General features: G+C 47.8%; 1 protein-coding gene across 1 annotated transcript in view; it reads left to right on the forward strand.

Annotated features, from left to right (window-relative positions):
- Window positions 1-2930, forward strand: part of Cog3 (component of oligomeric golgi complex 3) — a 61999-nt gene extending 59069 nt beyond the window's left edge. Inside the window, exon 23 of the mRNA XM_052732720.1 lies at window positions 1168-2930. Within this exon, the coding sequence (XP_052588680.1) occupies window positions 1168-1197 (30 nt within the window). The 3' untranslated portion in view covers window positions 1198-2930. The remainder of the gene's footprint in view (window positions 1-1167) is intronic.
- Window positions 2931-25169: the final 22239 nt, after the last annotated feature.

Below are 25169 nucleotides of genomic sequence, written 5' to 3' on the forward strand. Positions count from 1 at the left end.
CAGGAATGGTGTAAGAAGCTCCTTTGCATTCTTTACTCTGTTCCTGACTTCTCTCATGGTTTTAACCTCTTCCTTTTAGCTTCCCTCCAGCCCTTCCTTTGAGAGGAAGTGGGAGATGCTTGCTTGGTACTCCTCGATACAAAAGAAACCTTCTTAGGCTGCTCTGCCTGTCGGTTAGGAGGGGTCCTCTGAAGACTGGATGATTGTGTGTTTCTTTCACACAGCTAGTTTCAGGGTTTGCATTCATTCCTGGCAGGAACAGCCCAGGGGGTTTTGTCTCCTTTTTCCCGCAAGTACACAGTCATAGAGAAGATGAAGTGATGACTAATAACCAGAGCAGCTACCATGTAGAAGGGGAGTCAGCTGTTTACTGCAGGTCTCCATGGCCTGGGGGACCACAGAGAGCTGGCTCTGGAGTCTCCAGCCTCCATCACCTATTGGCACATTGCCTGAATGACAAGTCTCTTACCTGTGAGGATATCTTACCTGTGAGGATAAGAGTTCGTGTGTAAGCCAGAACTCATCTAGCATGACTGCTCCTGGCATTGAAAAAGTCACCTAAGGGCTGGAGGTGCTTTCCTCCAGTGCAGGAGGCCTTGGGGTCAGTCTCCAGCACCACAGAAACCCTGCAGCCCTGCATAGTGCATGCCCCTAACCTGAACACTTGGGGCGGGGGATGGGGGGGTGGGGGGAAATCAGAGAGTGAAGCTCACCTTCAGCTAAATAGTGAGTCTGAGGCTAGCCTAAACAACGTGAGTCTCTATCCTTTTTTTAAAAAATCATTTGAATTCCAGCACTAAGGAAGCTGAGATAGGGGGATATTGAGTTTAGGGCTAACCTGGCTGTACCTTACACAAATAAACAAAACTAATAAACCATCACTGAAAGAATTCAGCTTACAGTGGTGCTTTCCAAATCACTGGGTAGAAAACAGTGGCCTGAGTTGCGTGTCCAGCCTTCCCTCTTCTGCGTTTGTGGGGAGCTTTACCATCGCCGTTATTGTACTGTCAGTGACCTGAGGACTTGGCAGTGGAGTGCAGCTCCCTGCTTGGCCGCCCACGGCTGTAAAAATCTCAGCTTTTTCTTTCCTCATGCTTTTGGGACTGGAGACTTCTGAGGGTGAAAGTCCATAGAGCAACTAACACAGGCCTCTCTGCTGCTTTTCAGCTGAACCTCCTGCTGTCGGTTTCTAAATAGTCCCATTGGACCCTGGGTGTCAACGGTCTGTCCCATGGGAGAGACCTGAGGAGTCCTGCAGCCGCAAAGATGCCCAAGACCCCTGTGTGGGATGGCTCCTGAGAAACACGGGTGTGCTGCTCAATGCTGCCTGCAGAAGGAAACCTGAGTGAAGCGGGAGAAGACGGAAATGCCAAAGATTGACAGCAGGGGTAGCTGCCTCATCCAGACGGTCTCCAGGAATGGATGGTCTAAGAGGTGGCCACGGGTTCACAGGGAAACGTTCCTTCACAGAGATTGTGCAATAAAAATGGGTTACAATAGATAGTGTAAAGGACCTCATAGGAACTCAGCTAACTGGAAAGCTGCTGGGTCAAGATTGCTCCTGTGGACACTGCAAGGCATTAGCCACCAGGCAGTCCACGGTAACTGCTGCTTGGGAAATCTTCCTTCTATATCCTGATGCAGTGTTTCTCCTGCCATCTTGAAGTGGACCTGGGAGTAGATTGGTTGCTTCCAAGAAGACATCTTGCTTTTCCTGGACTCAGGCTATCATCTTCCTGTGGACTCGATGTGAGGCAGTTGCAATAAGCCAAGGCCTCATGTAAGGTCCTCTCCTGAACTGTATTCTCCTCACTAGACAGGTGTGTCTCAGGTATCAGATCTTCCCAGTATGGGCGCCAGTGTGTGAGAGGAGGCACCAGTGATGGGCTCTTAAGTCTGGCACATCCTGGAGAGAGGGAAGTCTGTGAGGAGTGGGTCTCAGGAGTGGAGCTTAGTTGCTGGCCTTCTGCTGGCCTTGGTTGCTGTCAGTCTTTATAAAGTGGATACTCTTTGGTTGCCTGTGTTATACTAGACACCAGCCTTCTGGGATCCCCAGTCCTGCCACAGCCGAACACCTAAGCGTGGCAAACACTGCCCATACCTTAAATAGGACACCAGTCAAGGGTCAAAGGACTATAAGCAACCCTGAATTTTCCTACAAATTCCTCTTTGAATTTGAGATTGGATTGGCTTAGACCCTGGTGTTAGAGTAAATGTAGCTTTGTAGATTGCTTCTTCAGTTACTCAAACTGTAGACTTGAGGGTGGGACGGTGCCAGGGGCTCTGAAATAGGGCAGGCGACCTCATGATGCAGGTGAGTGACAGGAGCACCTTCCTGCACAGTGTGCGTGTGGGTGACCCGTCCTGATGCAACAGGCCACTTGTTTTTCAACCCAGTGTAAATTGGTGGTGGACGTTGCTTGGTAGAGCATATTACTCTATATTTTGGGAAACTCGAAGGTAAGAGGGTCCATATTTTTCTTTGCTATGAAATGAATGAGTTAGGAAGATTGTACTTACTATATTAATACATGTCTAATGTGACAAACTGTAATATCCAGGTCTGTGTATTATATGTACATTTGGTGTTCAAATAGCCTTTCCAAAGAAGCGAGGGCATAATTGTTGTACAGCACTGTGACTCAGTAGTCTGATGTACAGAGCAGGACGTGATCTCCAGGAGACACTTGTTCTTGGGATTTGATTTTCTATTTCTGAAAACACTCAACACCTTACCAAGTGCTGGGAAGGGGGTACTGATCCAGTTAGTTTGCCGAATGAATATTTGTTTAAATCTGTACAGTTTCAAGTGTTTACTTATACAGTGTACATACTTTGAAATAATTAATTTAAATGCTTTATATTATTTAGCTAGAAATTGCTGTTTTTAATAAATAAATTTTTTAAAAAATAAAGATCTTTGCTTCCTACTTTGTTGTCACGTGTTTGGTATGCATGCGGACTCTTTAAGAATATTTTAATTGCAGATTTTATTGGGACAAGTTGTAGACTCATGTGTAGTTATAAGAAATAGTACCTGAGTTCCCTTTATCTAGTTCTGCTCAGGGTAACATCTCACAAGCTGTGGGTGAGTTCCCTTATCTAGTTCTGCTCAGTGGTAACATCTCACAAGCTGTGGGTGAGTTCCCTTTATCTAGTTCTGTTCAGTGGTAACATCTCATAAGCTGTGGGTGAGTTCCCTTATCTAGTTCTGCTCAGGGTAACATCTCACAAGCTGTGGGTGAGTTCCCTTATCTAGTTCTGCTCAGGGTAACATCTCACAAGCTGTGGGTGAGTTCCCTTTATCTAGTTCTGTTCAGTGGTAACATCTCACAAGCTGTGGGTGAGTTCCCTTATCTAGTTCTGCTCAGGGTAACATCTCACAAGCTGTGGGTGAGTTCCCTTTATCTAGTTCTGCTCAGTGGTAACATCTTACAAGCTGTGGGGTTCACTGTAACCAGTTTTTGACATCAGTGTTCTCGCCTAATCTTAGCTTTCCCTAGCTCTCCAGTGAAATAATCATTGTGAAAGGACATTTTAATCTCTCTTTTTAGTTTTCATGAGACAGGGTTTCTCTGTGTAGCCTGGCAGTCCTGGAACTTGCTTTGTAGACCAGGCTGGCCTTGAACTCAGGTCTGCTTGCCTTGGCCTCCCAGGTGCTGGGAGATGCGTACCACACCCATCGTCGGAGATATCTTCATGACTTACTAGTTAGAAGTGGGGTTAATCTTCTGTTACTGTAGCATACCTGAGATAAGTCAACTTAGGAGCACAGAAAGCTCATTTTGGCCCATGGTTTTGGCTCCTGGCATGATGCATTGATTGGAGACTAGTCCTGTTTTATAGTCTGGAGAATAATCTACTATAGCCACTCTTGGTTTCAAACGAGTGAGTTTATTAATTATATAGCATGCACAAGTAGCAAGTGCAGATAGAAGCCTCCGATAATCAGAGCATCGTCAAATCAGGCACTCCTGATGTCCAGCACAAACTGGATCAGCCTGATGGAGAGCAGACAAAGGAAACCTCATCACAGTGGACTTCCAACAGCCAGCGGAAATCAAGTAGGGTCGCTAACCTGAGCTTTCTCTTCCTGGGTGAGCGTCTAGCTGCCCCGTCCCAGGCAGGCATTTTTATACATGGGATACAACAACGGTACCTCTGCTGGAAATGCTTCACTTTTTGCTTCTTTCCCTGCCCCTGTCACAGAGCCGGGGGGTCAACCTGACTGGGCCAGCAGCTCACCCAGGACAGTTTGGGGGACTCTTGACATAAACATGCTGAGATGAGGGCGGGCTTGCACAGCTCAGGACAGTATAATCACAGTACAGTGTGCATTACAGTCCCCATTGCTTTGGGGCCTGTGGTGAGCCGCCTGCCATGGCCGGGGGAGCATGGTACAGTGAAGATACCCCTGTAAGGTTAGGAATCAAAAAAGGAAGTCAAGGATGTGTGTGTGTCTGGGTCCTCTAACCCCTTCAAAGGCCCACCTCCCACCAGTCCCACTACATTTGGTAGCACTAGGGGCTGGGATATTTGGGAGACATTCCAGATCGGAGTTAGAGAAAGTGTTTTTTGTTTTTTTTTTTAAATTGTAAAACTGCCAATTTCCCAAGTACTGTCAGCACAGATGGTTGCATTGAAATTAAGTAGTGTTGTAATAACAATACACACAAATTTGTATTTTCTGCCTGATTTAACAACCCCAGATCTTTAAATTCTCCCATGCTGGTACCTTATAATAGGATATGCGGTCAATATTTTAAAGAGGGCTGTTGGTTAAAGCAGAGGTTCTCGACTTGTGGGTTTCAACCCCTTTGGTAAACCACTGTCTCCAAAAATATTTACATTATGATTCATAACAGTAACAGAATTACAGTTATGAAGTAGCAACAAGAATCCTTTCATGGTTGGGGGTCAGCACAACATGAGGGACTGCATTAAAGGGTCGAAGCATCAGGAAGGCTGAGAACCGCTGGATTAGAGGGACCTGGAGGTGTTGGCGATGGACCCTATTCAGGACAGAGGGACTTGGATTTTTTCCCTCCGGGGTGCTTTCTGTCTTCTAGGTTGGCTTTGATTGAGACAGGGTTTCACTATGTAGCCGAGGCTGGCCTCCTGTTCAGTAGTCATCTACTTTTCGTGGAGGTGGTGGTACAGGCGCATGCTGCCACACCTTGCTGCAGTGGGAACCTTTGTGAAAAGGGTGAGGCCGGTAGAATCCAGCGCAGACTGTATAATCCGGTTATACAGTCACCTGACCAAGGCCTTATTTTCCCTTTAAGAAAAATACAACTTAAAGAGACATTTTCCAGCTACGCAAATAGAGCTCACGACTAGTCATTTGTAGTGTTTGAATTCAGATACAAAGCATGAGCGTCTCATAAGTGAGCTCCCCTTCCCAGAGCAAACCATTAAGTGTTCGGCATATAGCTTCCAGAGTTTTCTATGTATACTTTATGACAAATTTTCTTACCAGATTGGGCTCTTTTACACACTTAGTGAGTTTTAATTAGTGTGTAGAACCACACATTAGTTTGCTGAAGTGTTTTCAAGTTGTACCTAAAACATTTTGCTCCTAAATATTTTAGCATCAATCTCTTAAAGAATAAGAATATTCTTTTGCAAGTCCCAGGATTATAGTTGGGCCAGGACATCTGCTCGGTGTTTCTGTGGGTGCTGGAGATCTGAACTCAGTTCCTCAGGCTTGCCTGGCAACCACTTGACCTATTTCCCCTGCCCGTCTTCAGTTCCTTTTGATTTGATTACCTCAACTTTTTTGGTGACAAGTTCTCCCTCCCTCCCTTCCTCCCTCCCTCCCTTCCTTCGACTTCTGTTTTAAAGAGGCTAGCTATCTTACATAATAATCCAAAGTCTGGATTTTCCTGAATTTTCCCATTAGTAAATTAGATACTCTAAAGTTATAGTATATATGGTCTTCCCAAATACACGAAATGTTAGCTAAGGCGGACACACTCTTGGCCATAACAAACTGAACAGTACCCCCTCTCCAACACAACAGGTTGCCAGGATCTACTGCCAGGAGCAGTGGTGACGGCCCCATACCCCGCATCCTCATCAGGGGACAGAGGCAATGTCGGAAGACCCTTAGGTTGTCCTGACAAGTGTGTGGGGTCCTGAGGCAAAAGGAGTGATTATTTTGGGTCATGGCTTCAGCCCACGCTTGCTTGGTTCCGTCTCTTGGGGCCTGTGGTGGGCTGAGTGTCACGGTGGGAAATGAACGATGTAGCAAAACGGCTTATTTCGTGCATCAAGGAAGTAAGGAGAGGAGGGCCAGGGTTCCAACCTCTCTTTAGAGGACACGTCCCAGTTACCCAACTCCCTTGCACTGGGCCCCACCTCTGAAAAGTTGCTCTACCTCCCAATAGTGCATCAGGCTGGGGACCAAGGTTTTGATGCAGTTAAGGGCGGGACAAGGGGTTTAAGATCCAGAGCAGCAATAAGTAAAAAGGGTTCTACATACATGGAGCACGGATGTAGTGCCAAGAAGTCACTGAAGTGCTGGTGTGGGGGGATGCCAACACAGGGCCATGTTTGTCACAGCTCATTACCTGCAACCGTGCTCTGTTTCTGCAGTGACACCACTCACCGATACCGTGTGGCGGTCCCACAGAAGTGACTGGGTGGCTCCTCTGAGCGCCGTCTTTCTCTAGTCCCACTTCAGCTGCTCAGGGGATGGTCCAGGGGTGGTAACACTGGTGGAAGTGGGTGGCACCCAGTGGGTGGGAAGTCGTCAGGGCAGTAGGACACAGAGGTGGCACTTGGATGTCACTGCTCACACTAGAGAATGGCTAATTGCCAGGCTGGGCTGAGGGGTGTTCAGTTTTCTTGGTTGAGGCTGGGGTTAAGGTCATCCTGGGAAGAATGGGTACTCCATGTCTCTATAAAGGGCACTTTGTGGGGGGCCACCAAGCTCAACTCCGACTTTTCTACAAACTACTCCACCCCAGGCTTAGTATCATGGAGCTTTGTTTCTAGAATTCCACCCTCCCTTGCCACACTGGATTGGACCGAAGGCGTCTGAATCCAGCAGCCAGGATAAAAAAACACAGGGTTATTTCGTGTTTCATTAACTGCCTTTTGCCTTCAGTTTGCGTGATTGTGAGCTGGATCGACGGGCTGTCCCTGGGTCGCCCACTGTTTTAATAGAAGGAGCCATCGTCCCACCCCCACTCTTGCATGATGGAGCAGCTTACCCAAAGCTGAAGAAGATTTCCTTCGCACTGGCTGCATCCAGCAATGCCATTTTTTTTTTTTCCAGATGGATACTCCATTGTAAGGCGATTTCTACCCAAGCTTGCCTCTGCCCCTCTCTTCTGAAGCAGGGTGAGCCAGAGACCACTAGGGTCTTCAAGAGTGCTCAGGGGACAGAAGCCTGTGAACTGAGATGTCCAGAAAGCCTCTTTAGGACAGGCTGGGTACCCCAGGACAGAAGGGCTCTGATCCAGAAGTCACTACCACTTCTTTGGTGAAGTGTTTTAGCTAGGAGACGACACACTTCCTGCTTCGGTCTAGCTACCGAGTTAATGACCCAAAGAGCCCTAGCTATCTGAGCAGTGAATTTGTGGGTTCTGTGGGCCTCAGTTCAGCTTCTTGTTTAGGGAACTAAGTGCAGATTGGTACCGGGTTTCTATCTAGGTTTTCTTTTGCTGTGACGGAGCTGGGTGGACAAGTGGCCATCTGTGATGGGGTCAGTGTTAGTGACGGCCCTCAGGGCAGTGCAGAAACAGTAGGGTCCTAGAGTGAGAAGTTTTCTACTGCGTTCTCCGCCTGGCATAAGCAACAGTGTTCTGCACTGTTCCCCCAATGTGCCGAGGCCGGGAGTGGGGTGTGACCGGTGCAATGTCAGCAGCAGCTTGATGGCTGGGACAGTCTTCCAGAGGGCCCCAGTTTGCACTGGGATGGGTGTGGGTCTTGCAAGAAGGTGGAGGAAGGGTAGAAGTGTTTGGGGGTCACCTTGAGGTTTGGAGAGACTCTGAGATGAGGTGTAGTTACAGAGGTGATGTCACTTCATAGACAGGTAGCTTACAGGCTGTCAAGGGAGTCACTGTGCCTCTCTTGGCCTCCGTGTCTTCAAGAGAGATACTGCCTACGACACAGGGCCAAGTGGCCCAACCAGCTCATGACCCGGGCTTGGCAAATGGTAGTTAGAATCGTGACAAAAAAGACCCAGGACAGAGGATGGGGCCTGACCCTGTCAACCAAGGGAAATGCAGACCCCCAGCCTTAACTGAGAGACGCACACTGGAGGGGGGTCCACGCTACGAGTAGTTGCCGTGATGCTCGCTGTGCGGGTTCACTCCCTGGGATACGACCTGCACGAATGAATTCAATGCCCTCGACTCTGTCACAGCAGGAACTCTTTGTAGGCCCATTTTACAGATGGAGAAACTAAGGGGAAAAGCTGCTTGCCAAAGACACACAGAGAGGGATTAGACAGAGCCTGGTGGTCTCTGTCTTCAGTGACAGCAAGTACTGACGGCCCGAGAAGAATTTCCGTACAGCTGGGACGGGAACAAGGGGACAGATGGTGACCAATGTTACTTACTGAGATGATGTGTCAGGGCTGACCACTAAGCCTTCTCTGTGCCCAGCCACAGATTCTGTTTACCACCCCCCCCTTTTTTTTTTTTTTTTACCCTCAGCAAAGGAGCTGGGACAGGTCCTGAACGACAAGCTGACTCTCAAAGACATAAACGGGTCTTTGTGGAGTCCCTGCAGCTCCCGAGGTCTCTCATTTCCCAAGACATGCAGTGGAGGCCCGGGACCCAGTGGTGGCTGCCCTAAACCCAGATTCGAGATTTCCTTGCAGTGAGGTTGTTGAGAGCCACCTGGATGACCTCCGTGAAGTCTTCCAAGTCAGACAGGGTCAGAAAGTTCAGACTCTTACTTATTTTCCCCAGAAGAGCCTGGATCTTCCACGAGGTTGGGCGGGGGTCGGTCTCCAGGATTGCCTTCTTCTTCATGACTTGAAGTAGTTTCAGGTTTAGAAACTGTGGGGTGTGTAGAAGGCAGGGTGAGGATCGGCGCTGCTCAGATGCCATGTCCCCACCCAGGGCTTAGCCAAGGTGAAGGTCTCTGGAACCTTCACCCTTGAGGGCAGATCTCATTCCCTCGCCCCGCTACCTGTAGCCTTCTTGCTGTGACCCAGATGTCCACCTGGCCTTCTCCTACGGTCATGTGACCTGCGGATGACGCTGCTTTCCAGCAGAACTGGAGGTGAGCCAACTCTTGTGTCTGTGCTGTTGTTCTGTGCCATTTTGGGGTGTGTGTGTGTGTGTGTGAGAACAGTGCTTTGGGGGAGGGCCAAAGAGCCTAAATCTCCTGTCTTGCATCTGGCCTTAATTTCCCACAGGGCTGCTGTGAATAAGTGGGGCACTGCATGTTGACAGCAGGAGTCTGTTCCACAGGCAGCTCTTGGGTGTGTTGGTTTCTCTGGTGTGCAATCCTGAGGTGCTGGCATGTTACCTGAAAGCATGTATATATGGCTGAGTGTGAGGAAAAGAAGGCAAGATGGTCGTGGTCTGAATGAAAATCCCCCCCCCCCCCCCAGACTCATAGGAAGTGGCACTATTAGAGGGTTCGGTCTTGTTGGAGTAGGTGTGGCCTTGTTGGAGGAAGTGTGTCAGTGGGGGGGGGGGGTGTTGAGGTTTAAGAAGCTCGGCTTGGTCCGGTGTGTCTCGCTCTTCCTGCTGCCCACCCATCCAACTGTAGAACTCTTGGCTCCGTCTGCCTGCACGCTGCCATAATGCCAATGGACTAAACCTCTGAACTGCAAGTCAGCCCCAATTAAATGTCTTCCTTTATAAAGGTTGCTATCATCATGGTGTCTCTTCACAGCCACTGAAACCCCAACAGAGACCATGGTTAACCTTGGTTGTTGTGCTGGGTAGTTTTTTGCTAACTTGACACAGGCAAAAGTCATCTGAGAGGGGGGAACCTCAACTGAGAAAATGCCTCCATAAAATCGGGTTGTAGGTGAGCTTGTAGTGCATTTCTTAATTAGTGATTGATGGGGGTGGGAGTGGGGGGGAGAGCCCAGCCCATTGTGAGTGGTGCTACCCCTGGGCTGCTGGTCCTGGGTTCTATAAGAAACCAAGGTGAGCAAGCCATGGGGAGCAAGCCAGTAAGCAGTCCCCCTCCACGGCCTCTGCCTCAGCTCCTGCCTCCAGGTTCCTGCCCTGCTTGAGTTCCTGTCCTGACTTCCCTCAGTGATGAGCAGTGATGTGGAAGTGTAAGCCAAACAAACCCTTTCCTCCCCGAGTCGCTTTGGTCGTGGTGTTTTGTCACAGTGACAGAAACACTAAGACAGGATTGTCCTCTTGATTGGACTGAGAATCACCTTGGAGAGTACTAAAGCACATTTTTGTAGGAGTGACGGTGATTTTAGATGTGGATCGATCCCTTGACGGATTCTGCACATGATGGCATTGTTATTGGGGGTGATGAAGAGCAGGAGGTGCAGCCTAGTTGGAGGAAGCAGGCCATCAAGCGTGCGTTCTTAGAGGCTGTATATTTTCCCTCACCCTGATCCCTTCTTGTATTCCCTTTCACTGATTTCCGGTCGGGGGAGTGAAGCCTTTACCTTGAACTTGGTGCCCATGTTTAAACAAATCTTCTTCTGTTTTGGAGGGAAGAAGTAGAAGAGGACCTTGTCCTGGCTCCTTATTTGTATATGGACATACTTGTTGACTTGCAAAGTGATGCGCATGATAGGGGGGGCATGCACGTGGACGCTCAGATTCCACCAGTTCCAGGCCTTCTGACGCTTGCCGTTGGGAAAGTAGTAGCCCAGGAGTTTGCTCAGGCTCAACCTGGGGGAAGGAGATGGGTCAGAAACCATGTCTGGTGCTGGGTTCTGGGATACAGCTCTCCTGTGTCACCCCCCCCCTCTCCCTTTTCTGCCTAGGCCCACAGGGTGAGTGTGCTGGATAGTTTTATGTCAACTTGACACAAGCTAAAATCATCTAAGAGGCGGGAACCTCAACTGAGAAAAATGCCTCTGTAAGATCCGGTTGTAGGCAAGCCTATAGGGCATTTTCTTAATCAACAGTTAATGGGGGAGGGCCCAGTCCACTGTGGGTGGTGCTACCTCTGGGCTGGTGGTCCTGGGTTCTATAAGAAAGCAGGCTGAGCAAGCCATGGGGAGCAAGTCAGTAAGCAGCACCCCTCCATGGCCTCTGCATCAGCTCCTGCCTCCAGGATCCTGCCCTGACTTCCTTTGATGAACAGTGATGTGGAATTGTAATAAACACTTCCCAGCTTGCTTTTTGCTCATGGGGTTTCATCGCAGCGGTAGTAACCCTGACTAAGACAGTGGGATAGAGAGATTCCAACAAGGAACGTGCACCCAAGTCCAGGTTCTGGCTTTAGGCTCAGTCATGGCTTCCCTTGGCCTCAGGTAGCACGGCCTCCTCTCCTGCACTTCCTTCCCTGCTCCTGTGCTCCCTTGAGAGCTTAGCAGCACTCTTCCCTACCCTGTGGATCCCAGAACCACAGAGCAGACTCTTGAGGATGGAGTCAGCTCTCACCCCTGCTCTGACCATCTCTTTGCCCTCTGGGTGTTGACAGACCTTGGGGTTATTGCTGCTAGTCGATGACTTTTAGACTTTTTATCAGGAAGAGTAAATGTCCTAAGATCTGGTGCCTCTAATTTTATGTACAACTCAGGGCAAGTGGCGGTCATCCTTCGGGTCCAAGTTTCTTCACCTACAGTGACCAGGTCCTTGATTTTTTCCAGTTCCCTTCTGGCCTTAAAACTTCAGAGAAAAGAGACCCCACTGCATGTCACCAGACAAGACTGGTGACCATTCGCGGCGGGCGTTGTTTGCCTCAAGGCCCTGTGCTCCCTGCGCCCAGGAGCTGACTTTGGAGACAGCATGTTCTGCACAGGGGACCGTCAGAGGAGAGCAGCCAGCTCTCAAGGGTAAAGAAGCCGACCAGGAAATGGCATTGAAAGCCAAGGCCAGGTGGACGAGGGTAGACTTTTAGAAATAACAGCACGTTTGGTTTTGATGAAAACAGGCTAACCCAGGATAACACGTTTCCTCCACACTGTCATCACATCACTCAGGAAGTTCTGAGCACTTGGAAAGGCTAAGAGACAGTTTGAGGGGACCGAGCGCCCTTGAACTGGAGAGGGAAAGCTTTACCAGAACTAGAGACTTAAGGACCACGTTAGATCTTAATGAAATATTTAGAATATGCCTTTTGACTCTGGATTCTGCATATGATGTGTGTGTCCCTAAGCCTTACTCCTAGGCTCCTAAAATAGTGGGCCCCATGGCCTTCTGGGGGCAGTTCTCACAAAGTTGGGCTCTTGGGAGGTGTTTAGAGGTGAAGTCAGTGTGGCCTGTGGTCACAGAGGCCGTGATTGCTCTTTTCCTCTGGGGAATGCTATGACACCTTCTCTGAGGGCAGGGTCTGTTCTAGTCCTTCGTGGAACCTCTTCTCATGTTTCTAACATGCACAAATTAGGAGATAGGGACCAGATGGCCACCATGCAGTTTCCACATGGCCTCAGTGGTGGCATCTGAAGACTCAAACTTACCAGAGCCCTCCATCCTCATTGTAGAAGGTGGCATGGCCAGAGTTGTTGACAAGGCCCCGGATCTTTTTATTTACACAGTCTTCTAGAACAATGTACGTGAACTTTGCGACTCCTTGGCGGGTGATAAGCAGAGCCAGGTTCCCTGACGGATAGCTGTGAGTTGGTTAAGGCACAAGCAGTTTCTCGGGACAGCCCCCTCTCCCAGAGAAAGGTTAGACACCAAAGAGGACACAGTTCTCAGTCAAAACACATGCTAGGCTCAAAACACGAACATCTTAGGTGTCAACACGAGCATCCCTTCTTCCCTAGTGGATACTAGATCTGGCCCGTGCAATTAGGAAAGAGAACACGGAAACTCCTCCCACTGTGGTAGGCAATTAATTTTCCGTCACCTTGATGTGCCTGGGAAGAAGAGACAAGGAGTCACGTCACTAGCATGCTTGGCTCCTGCATCTACTTGCTCCGAGCACCCATACCCAAGATATGCTGCTACCTTGCCGGGGCAGGTGGCTTAGCCATCAAGAGCACTAGTTGCTCTTGCAGCGGACCCCGTTCATTCCCAGAACCCATATGGTGGCTCACAGCTAATTGCAACTCTGGTTCCGGGGGATCCAACACCATCTTTTAACCTTTACAGGAACCAGACATGCACATGGTACACATACGTACATGCAGGCAAATCACTCACGTATGTAAATAAATCTTTAAGAAAAGAAATATACTCTCACCATTGCGGAGGCAGTGTGTGTGAAATGAAGATGTGGGTTAAGTCTCTCAAACCAGCTGGGCGGTGGTGGTGCACGCCTTTAATTCCAGCACTCGGGAGGCAGAGGCAGGCAGATCTCTGTGAGTTCGAGGCCAGCCTGGGCTACAGAGTGAGTTCCAGGAAAGGCGCAAAGCTGCACAGAGAAACCCTGTCTCGAAAAATAAAAAAAAAAAAAAGTCAAACCTGTGAGAAAGGCTCCTCCTGTGTGCTTGGTGATCCCACCATCTCTGGCACACATCACCCCAGTCTCTGCCTCAGTTTCTGTGAGGTAATGTGTCCATTCACGGCTTCTTGTAAGTGGTTAGGGACCTGTCTACTCATGGCCTACTCCAGTACGCCTTCATCTTTATTTGACTAATTGCATCCCTAGGGATGCTCTTTCCAGATGAGGCCGTACTCTACGGCCCTGGAGGGTAGGACATTAACATGTCCTTTTAAGGAAACACAACTCAACCCACAACACCGGTAAGTTTAGTTTTTTTTTTTTTTTAAAAAAGCTTGTTCTTGAATTAGTTTTAGTAAATTAGATTTTTCTAGGAAATTATCATTTTATGTAAAACTTTGCATTTATTGCCATACAAAGCTTGCATGTTAAAAAAAAATCTCGACTTCCTCTGTCCTTATGTCTTCGTTCTTTTTATACTTAAAAACGTTTTTTTTCCCTGGATCAATCTTGCCAGAAAGCCTGCTTGCCTAGCTAGTTTTTTTTTCTACACACTGGTTTATGTTTTAATTATTCTTTGTTTATTCCTTGTAAATTTCTTTTCTGGATCTGAATGCTAACTATGATTTTTCCCTTCTTCTTCATGACCCCACCCCCTTCTTCCTGCATTTTATGAGCAGTGAAAACAATGAGGTCCAGATATTGTTTTAGCTGTTTTCCCGGGAATGAATCCATTTCATTTTCATCTTAATATTTTCAGGGGCCAATATGATTTCTTCTTTGACACCGAAGCTTACATTGGGCATTGGATATGGTACATTTGGTGATACCATCGTTGTTACTAAATGAATGCCTTGGGACAGGAGGACCTAGTTTATATGATCTTTGCTGAGGTTGGCTTAGTGGGCTATTGTGTGCCCAGTCATTGCAGACACCCACGGGGGTTTAGAAGGGCTATGTGAGTTGACTGGCTAATCGGAGAATGTTTCCTTTAGTTTATTGAAGTGAGACCAGGGGTGGGGGAGTGAGGAAGCCAGAATCTAGTGAGGCTTCTGACCCTATTATGGTCTGTGTAGCACAGAGAGTCCTTTGCCCTGTCTGTAGAAGTTTGGTTGGGTTGGGTTGCCTATACCTTCCTTCTACACGTAGGACTGAAAGATGGAGGCCGTGGAGCATGTCTGGAGGCTGGAAGACTCGCTATGGTGGACAGTGCTCCCTTTTCATTCTCCTCCACTTCACCAAAAATAAAGCCGCCAGGGTCATATGAACACCGTTGGTTCGTTTTCCTCTGAGTACAAACTGATAACATTCCGCTCTGGATCCCCAGCAGGAATCTCCTGCCCAGCTCCCTTGCAGCTACATGGGGGTCATGTGAGTTGTCTTCCTTGATGGGATTTAAATGTGGCTCTGGCTTTGGGAATTCTGTCAAGGCAAGTAGACACCAGAACTCTGGGATGATAAAGACCACTGATAGAAGGACCCAGATCTCTGAGACCCATCTCCTAGGAAAACCACTTAAAAGAGCTTTGAGATGAAAGGAAATGGATGTGACATGAGCAAGAAATGGGTGTCTGTTTGCTCAGCTGCTTGCTTGCAGTGGCTTATGAGTCCTGTCCTGACTTCATTGCCTCAGTGGCCTGGAGAGAGTGCTCTATGCCATTAGCGGATGCTGTGGTTTGGATCTTACTCCCTCAAAAATGTACACATTGAAGGTGTGGTCCCCAGCGGGTGGCTTCATGGCCCTGAAAATCCTCTGCTCTTCCTATCTCCCGACTCTAAATAGCCCCTGCAGCTACCCATCATTTTATGCTCTCCATAGCCCGTGACTTTCCCAGAATGCAAGATGATGGTTGGACCATGCTGTCTTGCCATGCCGGCTCCCTCCACTTAGTAAGATGAACTCAAGTTTCCTCATTCTCTCCTCAGCTTGACCGCTCACATTTCTCTTTTTTCTCTGTTTTCCTTTCCTCCCTCTTCCTCTCCTTTCCTCCTCTCTTCCTCCATCTCTTCTTCTTTTCTTCATTCCTTCCATCTCTCCCTGCCTCTTTTCCTCCCATCCTTCCTCTTTCTTTCGGTCAGGTCTTGATATATAACCCAGACTGACTTCTCACTCATGATCCTCCTGCCTCAGCCTCCTAGCTCCATTCTATGCCTGTACTACAGTTTATGTGTCTATTCACTGTGTAACTGGTTTTTTAAAATAGTGATTCTAATTTATTACCAAGGAAACTACCTATTCTATTACACTGCTTATTATCGATCCTTACACTTAATTACTTAATACAAGTCCTACAGGGAGAAGACGCTCAACCAGGCCTACTAAAACCCTAGTCCATGTTCCAACAGCCTACACAGGCAGCGGGGTCTCAACGTATTGAGGATGTTTTTTCTTGTTTGTGTCTACTCTATATATTGGCATCGACAGCTTTCTGATGATGTGTGCGCCTCACCGGACCCGAAAACAGAAACAAGAAGCCTGTTCACAGCGAACGCGCCAACACATTGCCATTTTTACCTTCATCTTGGCCCGGGTCCATTCGGTGTCTAGTCTTAACCTCTTGAAAGTGGAAACACGTCTCACGACTTCTTTTGGCTCTGGCTCTTGGGGCTGTAGCAGGGTTGATATTATGTAGGTAATGGTAGTGCACTTCTCTGCCATCTTCTGACTTGCTGTTCAACAAGTGTATGAGAATGCTTTCAGCTGGGTGACTGCGTCAGTCCATCTACTGAGGTGCTACAGGGTTGGAGGGCTCAGGTAAGAGGCGGATGCTGGGGGAGCAGGGGAAGCAAGGCCTTTGGAAATGGAAAGGAGGGAGCTGGAATCCCTGTTTCTCCATTCAACAAGTATTGTTAGGAGTCCGCCGGTGCGTGCCAGCCCACGGCTGGATGACAAGCAGAGGTGAGGCGCAGTCTGCACAGCCTTGAGGGGGCAGGGGTGCAGCTGCATGCTCACTCCAGAACAATGGGTGCTGCGCTTGGCCCAACTCAGAGCTGCTGAATGAAAAAAATGGGCTCACTCAAGGGTTAACGTTTCCGAAAAAGTCAATGTACCTTGGACATGCTATTTTAATGTAAAATATAAATGTCTGTTAACATGTTATTTAAGATATAGGAAAAAGCCTTTCTTTTAAGGTCTGGTGACTGGGGCTCTGTGATTATTTCTACTTAAATTGCATTTAGTTTTAAATTATTCATTCGTTTATTGAAATAGGATCTCTTGTAGCTCAGACTGGCATTGATCCCCTGATCTCACTGACTACTTCTGGAGTGTTAGAATTACAAGCACATGCCTCACCTCCTAGTTAATGCAATGCTAGGGTTTGAACCCAGGACCTGGTACATGTAAGGCAAGCACTCTGCCAACTGAGCCATATCCCCAGCCCCATAGTTTATTTCTTACTATTCAGTTTTGGCAGTTTCTAAAAGGTTGATCCTCTTTAAAAATATTCTACACAGTCTCCAAACATTTGCATGTTTGGTTCCCATTGTACTGAAAGCAGGTTTTTAAGAAGTTATTTTCTTATTGAGCATTTAAAAGAGCATTTAACTTAGTTTTCATGGAAACACAGTTCTGTATTAATCTTTTTGTCCTTTTTAAACAGTAGAGTTGGAGGGGCACGCTCCCTTCCCATACTCCTTGGTGAGTTGAACATGGTACAAAGAGCCACAGTGAGGATTTGCTGCCCCTGGCGTCCCTCTTGGTGGGGATAAGGAGCCTGGCTTACTCAGCACCTGAGTCGGGGGAGATCAGTTAAGCAAGCCCTGAGTGTCCACCATTTGGGGCCAGTACAGGCTGCCACGAGAGCTCACAGGGGAAGGGAATGCAGGTTTTGAAGCCCAGGTGACTTCAGGACAGCATGTCTGTGACATGCAGTGTGTGAGGGGGTCCTGGCCTAAGTATTGTGTGGCTGAAGGCTGGAGTGGGAATGGGTTGGCAGAGACAGGTGACCTGGTAGAGGCAGGCGCTGCTAGACCATCGCTTTGCTGCTGTTCTCAATGAACATCCTGAGTACAAAGAACCATCCTGAGCACGGAAGGGGTGGGGTGGGCTACGGTCCCTGCTGTGTCATGTGACATGCCCACTGGTTACAGGTACTGTGAAGAGCTACTGTGCAGAGAAGGAAGCCTGCTGGCACGCGCACACACTGCTTTATGAAGGGAAGCCAGAGAACAGATTTCTGAGAATGGAACATTTAAGCTGAGTCCTGGTTGAAGTGCGGGAGTAAGCCACAGGATGCTGGACACAAGAGTGTCCCGGGCAGAAGTAACAAAAAGTACGACTGAGGCGCTACAGCAGGGGGCCTCTGACTCCATAATGATGGGGCAAAAAGGCAGTGTGGCTGGAGAGGCAATGTTGAGAACCTTGTTAAAAAAAATTATGAAATTAATGTGTGGGAACAATGTGAAGAAAGGGAGGAGTCAGTGGGAATCAGATCTCAAGGAAAAGGTGAAAGTGTCCAAATCCCAGATTCCTTAAAATGGAAAAACTTAAGACTCTAACGACCATGGCATTGCAATGGGACAGTGTGTAGAGGGTGCCACCCAGCAGAAGGCCAGCTTTGCAGACTGACCAGGTGTATGGCTCAGTGACAGATGCATAAGACCCTGGGCTGAAGCCCCAGTGCCACATGGGAACTAAGAGCTTTGCATTTCGATGGTAAGTTGTATCATGTTCTCACGTGCCTCTTCTTTTCTTCTCCTTCTCCTTTTTCTTCCTCTTCCTCCTTCTCCTTTTTTGTTTTGTTTCGTTTTTTGAGAAAGGGTTTCTCTGTGTGGCTCTGACTGTCCTGGAACTCACTCTGTAGACCAGACTGGCCTCAAACTGCGCCCGCCTCCTAAGTGCTGGGATTAACGGTGTGCACCACCACCACCTGGCTACGGTGTGCCTTTTCTTTGGAATAGATGGTTTTGGATAGGAGATGCTATCTCATTTAATGATGCAAAATAAAAACGCAAGGACCCTTGTTCTGAAATTACTAAGAACTTCAGGACAAGGCCAGCAGGGCTTTGTAACTAGCACAGAGCTGTTTTTGAAGTGGCTCCCTATATGATGGCATATTAACTCAACCTTAGCTTGGAAATCAGAGTGTCCATAAATGTGGGGAGATAGATTAGTAATACGGGACAACAGGCCAGACACAAGAAGCAAGTGAACAGCATCTCAAAGGTGCCTAGAGGTTTCCTTGGAACTGGTTCTATCAGGACCGTGAAAGGGAAGTCACTCTTCAATTAAAACCATGGCTTTTCTGTACAGGCTGCTCAAACATTTTAGGCTTCAGGTATCCAGAGAAACAGGGTGTAGACAGGCATGATGGTTGTGCATTATGGTGAACCCAGCCTTATTATTATATTATTATTTCATTTTCAAATTAGAAGTTTAGTTTTTTTTACTGGTTAGTTTTAACACACGAGAAGAGAGTTTTAATGAGGAATTATCTAGATCAGCTTGGCCTGTGGGCATGTCTGTGGGTCAGTCTTGATTGTGGGAATTGTCTTGTTAGTTGATGTGGAAGGACACAGGCCATTGTGGGTGGCACTGCTCTCTAGGTGGGGGATGGGATGGGGGAGTGGGGCAGTTGGGGGTGGTAAGGGTCCTGAATAGTATTTGAGAGGAGAAACCTAGCAAGCAAGTAGGCAAACAAAGATCAGGCGTGGGTGCCGACAGTACAATGGTCCTTACCTTCACGTTTTTTAATAATCCACATGATCGTTTCTCTGTATTTTTCAAAATTCTTCTTCAACCTGAAAGAAATGTAAATAATCTTCAAAAGTCAAGTTTAATCCATGTTTGTGTATCACAATACAGGATAAGGTGGGCCTAGAGGCTGTGGAGTCTTAACATCAGGGAAAGCTAGGTGGAGAGCTCTGCTTCTGACCTAGGCTCCCTTCTGGTCGGTACTCTCAAGAATTAAGGGATGCCATGTGGCATCTATTCAGTTCTTCCCACATGGCCTGTAACTGATCAGCAAGGGTACTTGAATTATCTTTCAAAATGAATCCAGAGAGGGTCATCTTGGGGCCAGGGGCAGGCATGGAGGTCCAGGTGCCAGGGTAGCTGTATGAGTTAAGTTCCTACAGTCTGCTTTTCTATGCCTTATCTGAATCACATGGGGGTTACATCTGGACATGGCTTGGAAAAATATCATTGTCCACAAATTGGCTAGAACCATTTGGAAACCCCTTGAAACTCAAAACAGCATGCAACCATTCAAATAGCTAGATCCAACCAAATAGAAATTACACTAATATCTGTGGGAAACAGACAGCAACTCAGTCCTGGTAGGAAAAGGTCAAGCTGGCTCAGCCAATGTGACTTATCTTTAAAGACAGACCAAGCACCACCTTCCACAATGATCAAGGCCTTTTACCTGAGCTCACGTCAATGTACAAATCAAAGAAAGGCATTGCTTGCCTTGGCTTCTGGTCCGTGCCCCACATCCTTACGATTCCTTCCGTGTGAACTCTGGGTCTGGTAACTGGATTGCGTGTGCACTGACTCCTGAGTGTTACCCATGTCCTTGTGTCTGGCCCAGGCTTGCGTCCTGACTCAGGGCTCGAGCCTAACCCTAGCTCGGTTCTCTTCCCTGGGTTTGCAGTGCTTACACTTGCCCTGTTACCACATCTGGTTTCCTGGCACCCACTGACCAGCTGCCCTCGACAGTTACTTACAGGAGTCCCAGCTTCTTCCTGTTTTCACTCTCCATCAGCTTGCTCAAGGGCATGTCCAGTTCCTCTTCCAGTTGGTGGCGAGATGCCAGCTCAGTGATTATCTCCCTAAACACAGACTGATAGGAGCTGGGAAGAGACTGCAAAAGGATCACAGGATGAAATAGCCTGGAAGTGGAGACTGAGGCTTTGTCAGCGAATAACTTCTCTGACCCCAGCTATACCAGGTGATACTTTAATATATTGCTAAGAAATACCAACTGTGCATGTGAGGCTGCTGAAGGGCTAGGAGGATTCTCTTAAAGAAATCTTCCAGGGCCAGGATGATGGCCACCCAACCCTGATGGCTCTAGTTTGATTCTTGAAACCCGTGTAAAAATCTAGATGTGGTGGCCTGTAATCCCAGCATTCCTATGGTAGGAGAGGACAATTACCCAGAAGCTTGGGGTAACTAGCATGAAGTTTGCAGAGTAGCAGCAGAAAAAGCAAGAGAGACTCTGTTTCAATATGGGAGAGGCAAGTCCTCTGACCTCTACAAACGTGTTGTCTCACACACACACACACACACACACACACACACACACACACACACACACCACACCACACCACACCACACCATAAAAATACAAAAGGATAAAGAAATCTTCCACTGCCGGGCGGTGGTGGCGCACGCCTTTAATCCCAGCACTCGGGAGGCAGAGCCAGGCGGATCTCTGTGAGTTCGAGGCCAGCCTGGACTACCAAGTGAGTTCCAGGAAAGGAACAAATCTACACAGAGAAACCCTGTCTCAAAAAACCGAAAAAAAAAAAAAAAAAAAAAAAGAAATCTTCCACTACTATCAGATCTTCTTCTTGCCTGCCCCCCAATTCCCTGAAGAATTGTATTTAGTATCTGTATGTTACAAAATCTTTTGGGAACATAAAATCATGTTTTGACTGTAGAGATGATTATAGACTACAAACACATCTCCATGTTTGAAGTGTGTAGTAGGCCTTCTGTACTCTACACGTGACTGAACTCCCAGGGATGGCTGGCTTACTCAAGGTCAAGACTTTGTAACATCTAGTGTATGGGGTAGTTCTGCATTCAAAGGGGCTTATGTTGTGGTCTTCCTCTCTGTCTATGTGTTCATAAATGGGACTGTTCTGTCCCAGGCTCTGCTGCTGACTATGACTGACCCACAGCTGAGTCTCCACCTTGTTTCTTTTTCACATTTTTTGATAGAGATGAAGGTAGACTTCTTGGAGAGGAACTAGGGACTGAGCCTACCTGTTCCCAGCGTATCTCCAAGTTGAGGTTGTTATGGTTATTATTGTTCAATATGTGATAACAGATTGTGTACCATTAACTTGTTAACCTCCTCGAGTGAATGGCTGACGTTAACCTTTCAAAGTTACATATGATGTGGGGTAGTTATAGGAATATAGCTTGTGGTTCGTGGTATTTCTAGGAGGAGGGGACAGTTTAGGACTGGCTTGCCTGGTCCTCATCTCTGAATATCTTTTTCTCTACTGCCCACAGCATTGTTTCAGGGACGTTTGAGGTTAAGGCCCTTGATTCTGGCATTCCTGCCTCCATGTTCCTGGTGACGTCCCTTCCTTAGGGATGGGATGACTCTTTGCCTGGCCACTGACCTCTCACCATACTTTACATTCCATGTTCTGTTTGCCAGAAAATACAGCGCCCACTGTATTCTCCAGGTAGTAGGACCCAAGGAATGGGTTCACTCAAGGTCCATGTCTGTACCTAGGCTGTGCTGCTCCACTCCATTTAGCCAGCCATGTGACATCATGTGACATCGTGTGTGGGGGTCCTTCCATTTGCTTGTTCAGCCTGTTGGGTGAAGCTATTTATTCTCTCCATGATGGTGAGTTTATTTGGCACCACAGAGGTGAGGCCTCCTATGCCCAGAGACCCTCCTAGGTAAATCTCTGGTTGTTAGAATAAAAAAAAAAAATGTTTGCACAGAAAAAGTTGTGGTGCATGCACGTATCTTAGAAGTAAAAATAAGCATTTTTCTAATAGTAATTAGAAATAACAAGTGGATTGAGGGGTCAGGGTACCACTAAGAGGGCTGAAGCTCCTTCTGTCCAGTTGTACCCCAGTGGCTTCTGGGATCCCCTCAAAAGGTTCCTTCGGAGTATTAGCAGCTGCCTGTACCATGTGACATGCCTTCTCCTAGGCTACCTCAGCTTGCCTGTACATGTTTTCTGCCAGCTTGCTTGGAGAAGTACTGTTTGGCCAGGTTATACCGTTGAGAGCCACACCTTGGAAGCTGAATGAACCCGGAAAGGTCCCCATGTTAAGGCTGCGTGCTCCATGATGGTAATGGCAACTTTAAGATATGGGACTTCTCAGTGAGAGGGCCTTAGGCTGCTGGAGGCACACCACCTGAAGGGGTGGCGTGACCTTCCTCTCCCACTCCCCTTTGCTTCCGGCTCGGGATATGACAGAGGCCTGAAATGGGTGGGGCTACCCCAGGCTTGGATGTGAACCTCCAGACCAGTGAGGCCAAATGAGTTTCGCTGTGAGCAGCCTGTGTCGGGTGTTCTGTTACAGTGGGGCAGAGCTGTTGCGTCTCTGTCTGTCAGGGGGTTGGTGTCTGTGCCCTGGCGCTGCTGTCCCTGAGTTGCGGGCATCAGCCCTTGAGCAGCAGAGTGGCCCTTGCACTGCTGGCCACCCACTCCTCTCCTTTCGTGTCAGTCGAGGTTCCCAGCTCACGGGGTGGTGCCACTCACGGTTAGGGAGAGAGAACCCCTCACAGCCAGGCCCAGAGGCTTGTCTTCTAGATGATCCTAGATCCCGTCAAGTCGACAATCAACATGAACTACCGCAACCTTCACCCAACATGACTTAGACCCTTACCTAAGTGGAGAGAGGATACTAAAGGAAGGCCAGGGAGAGAAGATGATGCCACCTGGGAGGAGATGCCATCAATAGCCTAGGAGAGAGGCCTGAGGCACAGTCTTCCCTCAGAGCTCGCAGAAGGGTCAAGACTGCCAACACCTAGACTTTGGGCTTCCTGCCTCCAGGCCTGAAAGTCAACACACTTCTGCTGTTTAAGCCAACTGCTCCTCAGTACTCTGGTAAACTAATAAGGATCCCACACCAAACTCTGCAACCAAGATCTTTCTCCTCGGCTTTTAGCTGGACCTTATCTGGATCTCCTAAGGCAGTTAGCAGTGTGGACCAAGTGGAAGTTTCTGCTTCAACCTGCAAGCGTGCCTTTCTCCTCTGGACTTTCCCAGTCTCCTGAGCGTCACTGAATCCCATGTCACATCCCTGAGCAGTCAGACAACATTACTGTTCGTCTGTACTCATACTGTGAAGTTGTTTTTCTCCTGGTCCTCAGTTTCTCCATTGCAACCCACCATCTACAAAACTACCAGAGTGATTTTTAGAAATGCAAAACTGATTCTCAATATTTCAGGGCACTCTGGCTGGATCTACTAAGTTATATGTATATATGTATGTATATTTACATATATATGCATCTATACATACATATACACAGATATATGTGTGTATGTAAATAATAGTATATAGTATATGTTTCAAATGCATCTCAGTTATACTTTTTAGAATAATCCTAACAGAAGTAGAAAAAAAAACCCAAGTGATTCATAAAATCCTTTTTGAGCATGAAAAGACCTTTTAATAAACATAAAATAATAGCTGAGCGCCATAAGAGAAAATATTGATCAACGAGACTACATAAAAATGAAAAATGACCATGTTGTGGGGAAGACCATTAAGGATTTGAAATACAAAGACTGAAAAAAACCTTCACAACACAGATGTCAGAAAAGGACTAGGTTCTTTATCAAAAAGTGCCCACAGGGCTGGAGAGACGGCTCAGTGGTTAAGAGCACTGGCTACTGGCTGTTCTTCAGAGGACCTAGGTTTGGTTCCCAGCACCCAGATGGTGGCTCACAGCTGTCTGTAACTCCAGTCCCAGGGAATCTGACTCCCTCTTCTGGCCTCTGTAGGCACCAAGCCTGCTTGTGGTGCATAGACATACGTGCAGACAAAACAGCCTACACATACAATAAATTAAAAAGAAGTTCCTATAAACCGGGTAGGAAAAGCTGTAAGCAGCAGAATGGAAGGACAGCCAAGAGCCAACACCCCCCCCCCCCCCCCCCCCCCCCCCCCCCCCCCCCCCCCCCCCCCCCCCCCCCGCACTGGGTGCTCGCAGAGGAGACACATGAGGCCTATGAGCAGGAAAAAACACCCCATTATCATGCAGTCTGAGTGCAAAAGGCAACACATCGCCATTTCCACCCTGCCAGATGGGTCCTGCTCCTGACCTTCATGGAGGGGCTCTCTCACGGTCTCTTGGGAAAAGGAAAATGGCCGGAATTATTTGGATGGAAACCTGCCAGTCTTGATTGCTTTGTTTCTGTCATAGGGCTTTACAGCATAGCCCAGGCTGTCTCAAACTCGTTGTCTTACTTCAGCCTCTCCAGTGCTGGGATTACAGGTGTGGTCATCACACACTAGTGAGAGCTGCTGGTGGCAATGGCTTCACCAGAGGCCACAAGAATACACAGCAGATGGCAACTGATAATTCAGGTGTTGATCCATCAGAGAAATAAATCCCTGATGGAAGAACTCCGTCAAGTGGGGTTTACAGGACCACAGACTCTGAAAACGATCGCCTCTGTCTGTAATTTCACATGCGCAAAAACAGCTGTGGGGATACCCAGTACCTGCATTGTAATGTGTAATCTCACGTGGTGTGTGTATGTAACCTCATGATTGCATCTCAATCTTGTGGGCACAGATATCTGTGGATGGTCAGGGAGATGACTTCTCATTACTCTGTATAATTTTGATAAATAGAAAATATACTAGGATATGCTTCATAACTAGATCTGTTGTTCCATGAAGACTGTAAAACACTTAGGCCCTGTTTTTTTAATCACTAGCTCAGACTGGCATAAACAACAACAACAACAATTTCTCCTCAGTTCTAAGACAAGCCACATACTATTAATTG

This window comes from Peromyscus californicus, unplaced genomic scaffold (assembly GCF_007827085.1).
Source record: "Peromyscus californicus insignis strain IS unplaced genomic scaffold, ASM782708v3 Scaffold_12__1_contigs__length_115047231, whole genome shotgun sequence".
Classification (NCBI taxonomy): Eukaryota; Metazoa; Chordata; class Mammalia; order Rodentia; family Cricetidae; genus Peromyscus; species Peromyscus californicus.